The sequence below is a fragment of the Nomascus leucogenys genome, chromosome 21, assembly GCF_006542625.1.
Source record: "Nomascus leucogenys isolate Asia chromosome 21, Asia_NLE_v1, whole genome shotgun sequence".
Taxonomy (NCBI): Eukaryota; Metazoa; Chordata; class Mammalia; order Primates; family Hylobatidae; genus Nomascus; species Nomascus leucogenys.
This window is the reverse complement of record NC_044401.1, coordinates 12,815,749-12,829,627: the sequence shown is the minus strand read 5'-3', so window position 1 is coordinate 12,829,627 and position 13,879 is coordinate 12,815,749. Positions and strand designations below refer to the sequence as shown.

The 13,879-nt window shown below is 38.8% G+C and overlaps 1 protein-coding gene across 2 annotated transcripts in view; it reads right to left on the bottom strand.

The window, feature by feature from the left end:
- MYH15 (myosin heavy chain 15) overlaps positions 1-13,879 on the bottom strand; it is a 156,275-nt gene that overhangs the window by 89,236 nt on the left and 53,160 nt on the right. For both annotated transcript variants that reach the window (XM_030801687.1, XM_030801688.1), the window contains 4 exons: positions 8,432-8,581; positions 7,776-7,946; positions 2,363-2,539; positions 831-963 (listed from right to left, as the gene is read on the bottom strand). In XM_030801687.1, coding sequence (XP_030657547.1) covers positions 831-963; positions 2,363-2,539; positions 7,776-7,946; positions 8,432-8,581 — 631 coding nt within the window. The remainder of the gene's footprint in view (positions 1-830; positions 964-2,362; positions 2,540-7,775; positions 7,947-8,431; positions 8,582-13,879) is intronic.

Here is a 13,879-nt window from a genome sequence, read left to right as displayed (position 1 = left end):
AGAAGTTTTCACTGCATCCTACATGCATGTAGCCTGTCTGTCTCTGTTTTGTTTATTCCTGGGACACAGTGAGTAGAACAGGCACTAAACTAGAAAACAGAAGTCCATCTTTCTACCTAGCCTTTGCCATATAGTAGATTTGTAAAATCAGGGATGCTACTTAACTTCTCTATATTTGTTAGAAGTTAAGTAGGATCCCTGATTTTATAAATCTACTATATGGCAAAGTCTAGGTAGAAAGATAGGAACATTCTGTATATATCTTAAAGTGTCATGGTAAGAAATGAGTAAGATAATGTATCTAACAGTACTTTGTAAATTACAAACTGCTAAACAAGATTAGTTGTCAGAATAGAATGCCTGTTAAACAGGTATTTGCTGCATGCTAGAGGCTACAACTGAACAAGTCAGACATAATCCCTGCCCTCGTGAAGCTTCTAATAACCCTAAGTGCACAGAGTGCTGTGAAAGAGAATATTCCAAGATATTTGGGGCAATAATTATATATATAGTTATATAGATATTTGGGGCAATAAGTTATTGCCCCAAAATCATTCATCAAAACATGTTTTTTGTTTTCCCTTTGTAGCTAGGTGAAGTAGAAGACAAAAGCAGGCCAGGAACAGACTTCTTGAATCTATCTTAGAGCACTAGTACCATCTCCCTGAAGAACCCCCAGCCTGAAGACAGAAAGACTAATAAGAGGGGACAAGTCAGACCACAGGGAGCAGAAACATATCACAGGAAAGAAGCAAGAATTTTTGCAAAAGCTGAGGCAGCCATGGGTTCCATTCTGAGGCTGAAAAATCAAGGAAGATTGTACGACTTACCACTGTCAGTACTCATGTAATTTTCAAAAAGGCTCGCCAGGAGTCTGTTGGAAGACTTCTGAAATACAGCTACCACTGTTTCATTAAGAAGGTCTTTGTTCTTTTCCAGCCAACCACTGATATTATAAGGTACCTTTGGAAAAGCATGCATTTCAGGTAACAAAAAGAAAAAAAATTGCATAAGTTAATGTAGAAGGCTGTGCATTACCTTTTTTTTTTGAGACAGGGTCTCATTCTGTTATCCAGGCTAGAATGCAGTGGCATAGTCACAGTCCACTGTAGCCTCGACCTCCTGGTCTCAATCAATCCTTCCCCCTCAGCCTCCAGAGTAGCTGGGACTATAGGCACATGCCACCATGCCTGGCTAATTGTTTTTGTATTTTTATTTATTTTGTGTGTGTGTGGAGATAGGGTTTCCACATGTTGCTCAGTTTGGTCTCAAACTCCTAGGGCTCAAGCAATCCACCCATCTTAGCCTCCCAAAGTGCTGGGATTACAGGAAGCCACCATGCCCAGCCTGTGCATTACTTTTAATAAATCACAAATTATGTGGGTCCTTTTCCTTTTAATCAGTTTAATGTAATAGTACAGAATAACACTCTAAAAGTCCATTGTGCAGCCCAAAAAGATTCTCAAGATTCTTATCATTAACATTGTCAAAAGAAAGGAACAGATAGGAAGGGAAGAAGGGAGAGAGACAGGGGAACAAGTAGAAGACAGGTGAGAAAAGAAGGGGGAGAGAGAACAACAGAGAAGAAGGAAGGATTGAATGGTATTTCACACCAGCAGTCCTTTAAAGGCAAGAATGATGAAATAATCCAACTGTCTCTGACACATAGTGAACACTCATAAAAAACCTAGCAATTGCAATGGTATTTTACTGTATCATCATAATTAATATGCCGGGATATCAAAGAAGAGAACTATAAACATATCTGTGTACAGCTGGCAGGCCATTTTTAGGTCGAAGTATTATTTTATCCTTTATCAGTTATCTTTTTGTTCCACCAGAGTCACCAGCCAGAAGTAGAAATGCAGAAAAAGGGGCATATACACTGGTGAGGAAATGAGGAGAGGTAGCAAGGGTCATTAGAAACCTTTTTTGGCCATAGTTTGGAGACCATTACTTCACATTGACTATTTCTTTATGGGAGAATAAAAAAATCTTCAATAAAAAGATCAATTGAAATCACTCATTCACATAACGTTAAGTTAAAAGGAAGGACAAATGGGGGAAAACCATGACTTTGATGGTCTCCAGGCCTTTCTGAAGCTGCCTTGCTTTGAGTTGAGGTTGACAGAGTCCATTTGGAGATTTTTGACCTCTGTGCACATGGAATGCTATTGTAGTATGGCCATTTCATTTCCTGAGTGCTAAAAGGCTACACTACCTTTTTTGTGGCACTGAGATGTATTTTGTTCTTCTCTTCATTTAATCTAAACATTACTTAAATATCATCTAAGGACTTTGGCTGAGTGCATTTGAAACAAAGTCAGGAAAATTCAAGACTGGGGGTCCGGAGGTAACTCACCACTCCTGCATAATGGACAAGTTCAAAATGAGGTTCAAATTTCTTCTTATCAGGCTTGGGCTTCTGGAGATGAACCGACTTTCCAAAATGGTTGTCAAAGAGTTTGGTCTTGAAAGTCAGGTCTGTAGCCTTAGGAGACATACACTCTTCTTCAAGGATGGAAAGGATGCCCATTGGCTATTGAAGGGACATAAGAGCAGCAGACTTTTTTAAAACACCTGCACTTTCAGTAGGGGGTCAGTATAAATTCTTTCCCAGGAACCTAATCAATTGACAAAGGGAAGAATATTCACTGTATAAAACTAGCAATCATCCATTCAACAAATATTAATTAAATATCTGCTACTTAATAATGATACCAGTAGCCACTGGTGATTGATGCAACTGTGAGCCACATATACAAAGTGCCTGTCCTCAGTGTGCATACGTTTAGTGGAGTGGCAGACAGCAGGCAAGTAAACAAAGAAATAACTTCAAAAAACAAATGACTTAGTTTCACATAAATGCTCTGAGGAAAACATTCAAAGTAAAGAAATAGAGAATGACGGGGGTGAGGAGGTTTTAGATAGAGTCATTGGGTAAGACACCTCTCCTGAATGAGAACAACAAGCTGAGAAGATCTGTGCACAAGTATTCCAGGCAGAAAAATGAAGAATGCAAAGGCCCCGAGGCCAGAGCCTACTTGGCAAGTCTGAGGTCCTGCCAGAGGCCAGTGTGGGCAGAGAAAAGCTAGCTTGACAGAGCACATTTTAAGAGATAATGTCAAAGGGGTAAGTAGCAGCTGGAGCTCAAAGCCCCTATAGGCTGTAGTAAGACATGTGGCTTTCATTTTAAATGTAATAGGAAGCCTTTGGAGGCTTTTTAAATGAAGTGCTGTGATTTGATGTATGCTTAAAGAGGATCACTGGTTTAGAAAGGAGGGCTCGTGGGCTCAGTCCTGCCTGCACTCTGTACTGGAAAGCCAGTGAGCTAATAATGGCTTTTACATTTTTAAAGGGTTTTAAAAAAACAAACAGATTGGGTGAGATGGCTCATGCCAGCACTTTGGGAGGCTGAGGCAGGCAGATCACTTGAGATCAGGAGTTCGAGACCAGCCAAGCCAACATGGTAAAATCCTGTCTCTACTAAAAATACAAAAATTAGCCAGGAATGGTGGTGTGTGCCTGGGAGGCTGATGCAGGAGAATCACTTGAACCTGGGAGGCACAGGTTGCAGTGAGCCCAGACCACACCATTGCACTCCAGCCTGAGCAACAGAGAGAGACTCTGTCCCAAAAAACAAAAACACAAACAAAAAATGTTACTGCAAATCTCATGACCTCCATTAGCACACTTTTTCTCTACAGGACCATATAGTCTCTGTCAGACCTTTGCCATCCACTTAGTCACTGAAGCACTGAAAGCAGCATGCAACAACATGTAAACAAAATGAGTGTGGCCATGCTCCCATGAAACAGGCTGCAGGCTAGATTGGGTCCACAAAGTCAGTTTGCTGACCCCTGGTCTAGAGTAGTGGTAGTGTTGGAGCTTATGAGAAGTCCTTACAAATAAGATATGTGTTGAATTTAGAGCTGAGTGCCAACTTGCTGATAGAGAGAATGTGGTGTGTAGGAAAATTTTATTGCATTTATATAGCGCATAATTTTTAAATGCATTTTTACATTTATTAGACTTACAAATCCTTTACTTGACTGTAAATTTCCTGAAGGCAAAAGCCATTTATAAAAAATGCTTACATTTTTCTACAGCATTTTATGCAGAGTCTTATATACAGTAGTGTGGTAGAAGGCCTAAAATTAAGGCCCAACATTATGTGTGCCTTGACATCTGGGAAAAAACAGAAGGGGCTCAAAAGTTCCCTTTCTATTGTGCTCCCATGTGTTAGGTCCCTTGGCCAAACACCCTCCTTATGGCAGGGACCATACATAGTGCCCGCTTATACCTGAGTAATGGGTTTCATCTCTCTATCAGCCCATGAAATTATTCAAACAAGCCTATTGCATCCTCCTGTAGGATTCTATTGTCACGTCACCTATAATTACTACAAAGCCTGCCTCCTAAAGCCCCTGCTTGTTCACTCTATTCTCAGCACAACCCTCTTGTGGCCCTGCATGGTTCAAGGTGTCCCCCCCTGCAGGCAGTGAGCATAAGTGGCTAATAAAATGCTGGTCTCCTCTGTCTAGTGTTGGATGTCATATGTTCAGCCTTTCCCATAAACCTAGGGCAGGATTTCCTCCTTCAGCAATGGGGTGAAGAGGAAGCAACCAAAACAAATAGTTGCAAAATAGACTTACTTGTTGGTTTAATAAAAAATAAAACCCTTTGTTTTAAGGCTTATTTCCAATAATACTAGAAGTTCCTGGAGTGCCGGGATGATGCCTTCTGGGGTTTGCACATCATAACCCTTATCATAGTAGGTCCCGAGGTAACTAAAGTGTAGGCCCTCAGCACATTTCTGCTGAGTAATTAATTGACAGATGAACCCTGAGACATACAGGTCTGAGTTCTGGGAACTTGACTGCATTGCTGTGATCAATTATCAAACAAAATGTAAGAGTTGCCAATCAAAAAAAAGGATGGAGTTATGTGTTTAAAGAAAATACTCATGTGCATACAAGATACAACTAGATATTAATATGATTCATTTTATATTAAAAACACAAGAATTAACACATCTGAAAAGCTTCTTTAGGGAGGTGATAACACATAATACCAAGATGCTGCCAGTATTTAAAATATTTTAGAACTTTCTTTGGGATACCTGATACTTTTGACTACTAACATGAAAAATTCCTGTTGTCTGATGGTATATCATTACATATTATTCAGGTCAAGTCAGGCCAATAAAGCAAATAAAGTGATCAAGCTAGGTAGTATAGTTTGGACTCAAAAACCAGTGAATGAAAAGTATTGAAGCTAATTTTCTCTTGAGGTTGGTAAAATTCTAAAATCTATCCTAATCCCAGTCTCGTGAGAAATTTTCCAAAGAGCTAAATTATTGGAAGAAGTATGTTGCCTTCTAGGGTGTTTACACCAAATGAATAGTAAGTTTTTAAATGTATAATTTGGAGAGTATTTATTAGGAAATAATAGGGAAAATCTCTTTACCAATGCCTTATGTACAACCATAAATATGCAATCATATATTAATACTTTAGCATGTAAATTATTGATGTACAAGTTCTAAACAAACTAGAATATTTCAAGTAATAAAATAAGTATGAGCAAATCCTATAATAAATTTATTCACAGCATAAATGTGAAAGGAGGTCACTGTAAATTTGAAGACCAAATTAACAATTAAAGTTTGTGTTAGAATACATTTTTTATTTTAGTTTGATATACACTTTTTTTTTTTTGAGATGGAATCTCGCTCTGTTGGCCAGGCTGGAGTGCAGTGGTGCGATCTCGGCTCACTACAACCTCCATCTCCCAGGTTCTAGCTATTCTCCTGCCTCAGCCTCCCTAGTAGCTGTGACTACAGGCATGCGCCACCACATCTGTCTAATTTTTGTATTTTGAGTAGAGACAGGGTTTCACCATGTTAGCCAGGCTGGTGTCAAACTCCTGACCTCAAGCAATCCACTCACCTTGGCTTCCCAAAGTGCTGGGATTACAGGCATAAGCCACTGTACCCTGCTGATATAAACTTTTTTGTAAACTTACAAATATGAAACTTTTATGTGATGAAAATCTTTTTTCTTATACATATACAGAGATGCATGTTATACAACATTATATATATATTGATGTGTTTTAGTACTTTCAAATTTTAAAAACATCCCATTATGCATTTTATTTCAAGGACTGAGTTTGATCATTAATATTTTCTACAAATCTTCTTCAGATAGCCCCAACCAACATAATGGGTCTTTTCAAAATTTAGGATCTTTTCAAGGAAGGCTTTGGTATTTTCATTTGCCTGACCTGGATCCTGTTAAAATTGTTTGTAGAAAACCAAAGACTTATCTTTTCCTTTTATCATCTGGTCAGTAATTTTTCCTCATTTTATTATATCAGTAGAAAATACAACAGGAAATTACATCCGTGATGCTAGTGTGTTATTTGGAATAATCAAGACTGGCATAAATGAGGCAACAGACTTCAGATCAACTAAAAATCAGTAACATTCACAGAACTTGTCAGGATCTGAACAATGTCTATGTCCCACGTTCCTGCCTGAAAACAGTATCTTGTCATAATCAAAGTGAGTATATATTATAGGTGACAATTGCCAGAAGCTAAATCTGTTCCTCTGAGGACCTCCAGTTCTTTTGTTTCATTTCTAATGAGACAACTACAGCTTTTATAAGACCAGAATACATACCAGATCATAGTTGGTTCATCTTTATTACTATTTTTAATCAGCTCATGGTTGATTCATTATTAATATTTTTTAATCAGCCTGTCTTTCCCCCAAGAAGTTCACTTGTTATAAAATAAATAAAATCAATAGGATATCTACTCCTATTGGAAATAATCGTTATTTTCAAGAAGATCTAAAGCCTAATAAATGAAATTGATAGGACACAGACTGATAAAACCCGAGGCTTGCAAAGGACAGGGAGAGGTCAGTTACCCTAGCTCCTTCCTAGCAAGAGTGTTGAGAATCAACTGTGACAGCATAGCTAGAGTATTCAGGAAATTAAAGGCTTCAGACCACCCAGATCCATCTTTAAGATTCACCACAATCTACGATTATGGCAAGGCCCAAGAGGCATGTAACTGCTAACATGCCGCCATGCTTGCTCCCATGGAGAAAGCCACAGAAAGGACCATACATAATCCCCCAGCAAACCCTGCTCATCTTTCGCAGAACATGCAGAAAGATTTCAGAGTATTGGGACATCACCAAATTCAGAAACCGTACACTGCAGCTAATTTACTAATAAGCCATGAAGTATTGTCATAAATTACTTAAACTAACTGGTACTTGTCCAATTAAATGAACAAACTACATCCTGCAAGGTAGTGGCCTTGAGGATTGATGGCAGTTGTTTGTTTGCATGCTAATTTGCCAAATTTTGTTAAGCTGCTCTGGGTCTACTCATTCACCTTATGTTAATCAGTCAGGCCCTACAGTGCTCATATTTTCAGCTCTGTGTTTTTCCAGTCAAGAGCATGACTATTTTTAATCTCGACAAGTTTCCTCTCACGTTAACAGTGGAGGCCATGCATTAGCATCAAATGTGCAGTGAAAGCCTGCGTTAGAGATGATGGAGTGGGGCAACTGACAGGAGAGTTTCATTCGGATGCCATGGGTGATGCACACAAACACCATTAAGATAAAATGTGCAGGGCTTTCCGCCCCCATTTCCCATCCTCTGATAGAGCCTAAGTCCTGACATGGATCAACGTAGCAGGCAGGGACAATTCTCCCGAAATGAAAATGGACAAGGAGAAAAACATATTACCTTCTCAATGAGATCTATGCAAGCTTGCAAATCCAGACCAAAGCCAATAGACACCCATTCAATGCTTTCTTTCTTATATTCCTCTTGCTCCAGAACAAACATGTGCCGATTGAAGAACTGTTGTAATTTTTCATTGGTAAAATTAATGCACAGTTGCTCAAGGCTATTATACTTCAAGGATATGAATAGGTAAGAAGAAGAGATAAAAATAAAATTGAGGTCCACTTTCAAGAATGTCCGGTAAAGAAAAACCCATAATCATTATTATATGATTGGAAATAGACCCAACAAGCAGCAAATGCTCAATTAACTCAATTAATTGTAATTTTGAATTGTAATATCATTAAGTACAATTTTCTAAAGATTATTACAATAATATAGCACTTAATGGTATTAAAATTTAAAATCATAATTAATTCCTTTACCTCTATTTACCTTTATGTAAGCCAGAATTAAGAAATCAATAAATACTTAATACAATTAAGTATAACAATAGTTATTATTAATATTAATTACAGCTCTTTTCCAAACAAGGTAGCCCTTAAGGTTTGCACAGAATGATCCTCATGCTTTGACCATATTTTCCCATCTTCAAGTAACGTTTTCTAATCTTCTTATAAATATGCATTGACTTCCTTCTTACCAGATACACTTACCTCAAGGATTTCAAAACCAGTGATGTCAAGAATGCCAATGAAGAACTGCCTTGACAGCTTGGCATCCAGGGCCCTGTTGATCCGTGCCACCAGCCACTTAAACATCCTCTCATACATTGACTTGGACAGGGCACCGACAGCACAGGTTACCTAGAAATCACATTGAAAACACTCCTTCATCTGACTGAAGTGTTCATTTTAATCCTGGGCATTCTCTATCAGCAACCGCCTTCTAGTCAAATTAGGATGTCTTTATTGACCTTCTGTGGTTCCAACATTCTGCTGAATACAATGAGAAAAGGAAGAAAAGAAAGAGAGAGAGAGAGAGAATGAGAGAAAAGAAAGAAAGAAAGAAAGAAAGAAAGAAAGAAAGAAAGAAAGAAAAAGAGAAAGAGGAAGGAAGGGAGAGAGGAAGAGAGGGAGGGAGGGAGGAAGGAAGGAAGGAAAGAAGGGAGGGAGGGAGGAAGGAAGGAAGGAAGGAAAGAAGGGAGCGAGGGAGGGGGAAAAGGAAGGAAAGAGGAAGGGAGGAAAAAGGAGGAAAGGAGATGGGTAGGAGAAAGGAGTAAGCTAGCCTGGTGCCTCCTTATGAAAACACAGATGAGAGGAATCATGTTCCTATTATTAAAGGACCAACTATCCCAGGGTATGGTGTGGTGATGTGTCCCAAAGCCTTGCTATTCAAAGTGTGATCCTAAGACCAGCAGCAGCACCAACTAAGAGTTTGTTAAAAATGCAAACTCTCAGGCCCAGTCCCAGACTACTGAATCAGAATCTGTAAGCTAACACAATCCCCAGCTGATTCCTATTGACAAAGACTCTCTCCTTGACCAAACTTTAATGAGGATCCTCTGACCCCTCCCCACCACCTTACCTATCCTGTCTTCAGCCTGTCTAGCCCAGCTGCAGGAGGAAGTCCGCTGAATCACTCACCCTTGATCTCTGATTAAGTTCCTTATCCCCCACCTTTGATGTATATGTTCTTGGCCTGCCTTTAGCAAGAATCCTGTTGGGTCAATTTTAAAAAATCCTCCTACTCCCTCTTAGTAATTTTCCACCCACAGGATTCCCCTCCCTCTGGTCTTGGGCTATAAATCCCCACTTACCCTTGTTTTACTTGCAGTTGAGCCCAGTATCTCTCCCCTGTTGCAATATATCTATTGCAGCAGTCCTGAATGAAGTCTTCCTTACCATCTTAATAAGATTCAGAATATTTGTAATACCATGCACAATAGTTTGAAAAGTAGTGGTATAGTACCTTAGAAATGTGTAATCCCTAACCCTTGTTCTGCCACTGCTGTAGCTGCTATAAATTGTGTAACCTTTGGCAAGTGATCTAACCTTTCTGGAAAGCAGCATCTTCATCTGAAAAACACTCTTAAAGAATCTTCCTGGCCTTAGCTTCCAACTCTTTATTATATAGTTCCCAGTTTTGCTCTGAACAACCTGGACAGAGAATAGCCATTTGGTGCATCATTCTGACTCAGATTCTCCTGCTGTAAAACTGAGGCTGCCTTTTCCTTCCCTGGAGGGGTGTGGAAAAGGTTCTAAAGTAACCTACTGGGGAGACCGCCAACCTTTGTGCCTGGATGATGCTCTACAAATGCAGATCCTACTTCCATAACTCAATAGCGCTGCTGTAGTAGCAGGTTTCTGACATACTCCAAGGAAGGGAGAATTTTAGCTGGCCATTCTCCAAGCCTGGAAACAGAACGTGCTCCAATCACTTAACATTTAAAATAGGCCTATCACGTCCATCCTTCTGCCCAGGAGAGAGCACACAGCAGGAGCCAGTTGGTGTCTGGTGGTGATTTAGTTATGAGTCACCCGCTCCCTGATCAGTTATCTTGAGTCATTTCCACAGTAATCCATAAGCCGGATGGCATCACAGTTTTTTATTATCAGCATCAAGAGCACACACGTACAAATAAAGCATCAAGAATGATTTTAATCCTCTGTAACACTGAAGAAATCACTCTGTCTACAGCAGTCACTTTGAAACTTCAAAAAGAACATGACTAACTTGCTCACCCCCTTTTAATTCCCTAAATACTTGAGAAGTGGGAGTGGGAGAGACACTGTTAGGTCAGGTGTGGCAAGCAGTGGAGAAACACAGGAAGAAAGCCTGGAAATGTAGGCAGTAGGATAAATGGATGGTAAAGGTCTGCTGAATGAATTCATGAAACAGGTCAATATGTTGCTCACTAATTAATCATTTTCATCATTTTCTGTCTAATGGAGAGGAAATGAGGTGGCTAAATCTATACTTCCACTTTCCAAGGGTTAAATGCACCCATTTCTTAGCTCTTTTTAAAATAACCTCACAGAAGCCTTTGGTTATTGGGGGGCAATAGTGCATATAGAAAACAACAACAGAAAAAAAAAAAACAAAGTCAAATAGTTAATTTTTTTTGTTTGTTTTTGAGTGTTGCTCTGTTGCCCAGGCTGGAGTACAATGGCACGATCTCAGCTCACTGCAACCTCCGCCTCCAAGGTTCAAACGATTCTCTTGCCTCAGCCTCCCAAGTGGCTGGGATTACAGGCACACACCACCACGTCCGGCTAATTTTTTGTATTTTTAGTAGAGACGAGGTTTCACCATGTTGGCCAGGCTGGTCTTGAACTCCTGACCTCAGGTGATCCACCCGCCTAGGCCTCCCAAAGTGCTGGAATTACGGGCTTGAGCCACGGGGCCCAGCCAAAATTTTTAACTATGTTGATCCCTCTCTTTCTCACCTTTAAAATAATAATAATGAAATACGTGTAGCTCAGGGTTGTTGTGAGATACCCAATGAGACAGAGAAGGTAAACTGACAGCACATTTGACACTTAGTATCCAATAAATGTTAATCCTCCCTTTTCCACCCCTTTTCTGCTTTTATCACTTCCTCACCCTCACCCCAGTATTTACTTACTAGTTGTGTCACCTTGAGTGTTTAATCTTTCTAAGGGTCACTATCTGTAGCTGTAAAATGGAAATAACAAGATCTACTTCGTAGGCTTGTTATTTGATTAAATGAGATAATCCATACAAAGCACTTAGTACATCACCTATAGTTAGTACTCAGTGGACATTATTATTACCTTATTATTAATCATAAAGTAACTTATTTCTAGGTGACATAGTTAGAAATATCATGGAATCATCAAATACTAGACCTGAAGATCCGTAGTTCTTGATAGTTACATATAGTGGCTTTCACCTTGGGATGGTATCTCCTCAAAGGAGGAATGCATTTGGAAATGCAAGTGGCATTTTCAGGTTGTCACAGTGACTAAGAATGCTACTGGCATTTAGTTACCTGGGGGCCAGGAATCCCAAACATCTACAGTGTGCAGGACACTCTCATCCATAAAGAGCTGTCCCATCTTAAATGCCAATTACCATTGAGAAATACAAAGTTGTTCAACCACTTCACTGCGGGGCTCAGAGAGATGAAGAAAATTAACCAAGGTATCAGAGTTAGTTAGCATTATAGCTAGAACTAAATTTTGTATAGAATGTTAACGCTGCAAAAATTTTTCCCATCTTTTGCAATTGTCATCAACAGAGCATACATGTCTCTGTTTTTAGCAATGGCAATTGTCTCTATAAAATCAGAAAAATTCCTAAGGGAAAAAAAAAAGCCTTAGAGTGTGCTTTCTTACTATGTCTCCAGGAGAGAGACAGAGAGAGAGAGAGGAGAAGGACTTTTTTATTTTAATGTTGAATAATAATATATTAGCTTGTTTCACTGGTCCTATTATAGTAAAGGCTGGAGTCCTTACTATAATATTGTGTCTTTAGTTCCTCAGAACACAATATTAGAGAGCTGAAGACTTGATCTCAGCCCTCCTATGGGCTCATTAGGTTTTTTTTTTTTTTTTGCTTTTATTATTATTTTAATTGACAAATAATTATATATACTTATGATGTACAGAATGATATTTTGATACACGTATACAATGTGGTAATGATCAAATCAGGGTTATCAGCACATCTATACCTCAAACACTGATCATTTCTTTATATTAGAAACATTCAAAATCTGCTCTTCTTGCTATTTGGGCTCATTAGTTTTATACAGAGAAAAACCCTGTTCTATAAAGAGGGTTCTATAAACATAGCATGTCATGCATGCATGTTGTGGTGAATGTCTAAGAAGGCATGAAACTGCTGAACAACTCTAACCCCACTGCCAAGAAATAGCTCAATTATGTGTCCTGCTGATCGTGATTCAAGTTTAGCTCAATGTAGTCTATTTTAACATGTGTGGAGCACTTACGGCTTACAGGGCATTGTTTTAGATGCTTGGGGTACTAAGATGAATTAGACACAGTTCATGCTTCAAAGAGGTTAGAAGACAAAAATGTAAGCAGATTATTTCAATATAGTATAGTTAGTATTATAGTAGAGGTAGAATTATCCATTTATAGAGTAAGCTAAATTAATAAATTGATTTTGATTAGTCATTTAAATGTTTTAAATAACACAGACACATCGGTTACCTTAACATACCAAGGGAAACACATCTATTCTACTCATCATGTATAAGATGACTGTCTTATATTACAAATTTGTACATTTGTCTATCTTTCAGAGTTAGGGTGTGTACTGAGTAAGACAATCAGTATCACCTGAGTACTAGCTATATATCCTTTGGAATGTTACTTAACATTCCCTTTGACTCAATTTCCTCAACTAGAAAAAAACATAAATTATGCATTTCTGCCCTACTTAGCTCTGAGTATTATTGTAAGAATAGAAGGCAATAATACCTGTGAACGCTTTATCCATACTATGTGTGACACCACTTCCTCTTTCCAGAAAGGCTACATTTCTCAGCCCCTTTCTGCAGCTAAATGTATTATTTTACTAATTCTTACCAATGGACTGTTAGTGAAAGTGATATTACTTCCAGCCCAAGCAGTTAAAGGTGGTTGTACTTTCTCTACAAATAATCTTTTCTGCTTGTGCAGTCACTTTGGAGGCCATGTGTCCCAGATGGCATAGAACTACAAAGAACTACATAGAACTACAAAACAGAGAAGGCTGTATACTCTGTATTGGACTTGATGTAAGAAATATTTTGTTGTCACTGAGATTTTAGCGTGTATGCATTACTGCAGCCCAGCTTATCTCATATTTTCCCTTACACACTACAGATATAAATTATCATTTTTGAAACATACTAGCATGCTTGGATGGTCTCATTACCCAGTGGCCCTGGGAATATTTACTGCATTAAGGCAAAGCCTCAGAGAATTTGTTATTCTCCACTATAACATTCTCCTGGATGCTAAACAAAATCTACATGACGTTCCATCTCTCATTTCTGTTTTCAACACACACCTCCCTTCAAATATTGATTTTTAGCATATGTCCTAAAACTGTTTCTCAACTAACATGTCACCATGTGTCTTTTATGCCAAAGGAGCCAATATGCCAAATACGTGAGGCATGCCAATTTG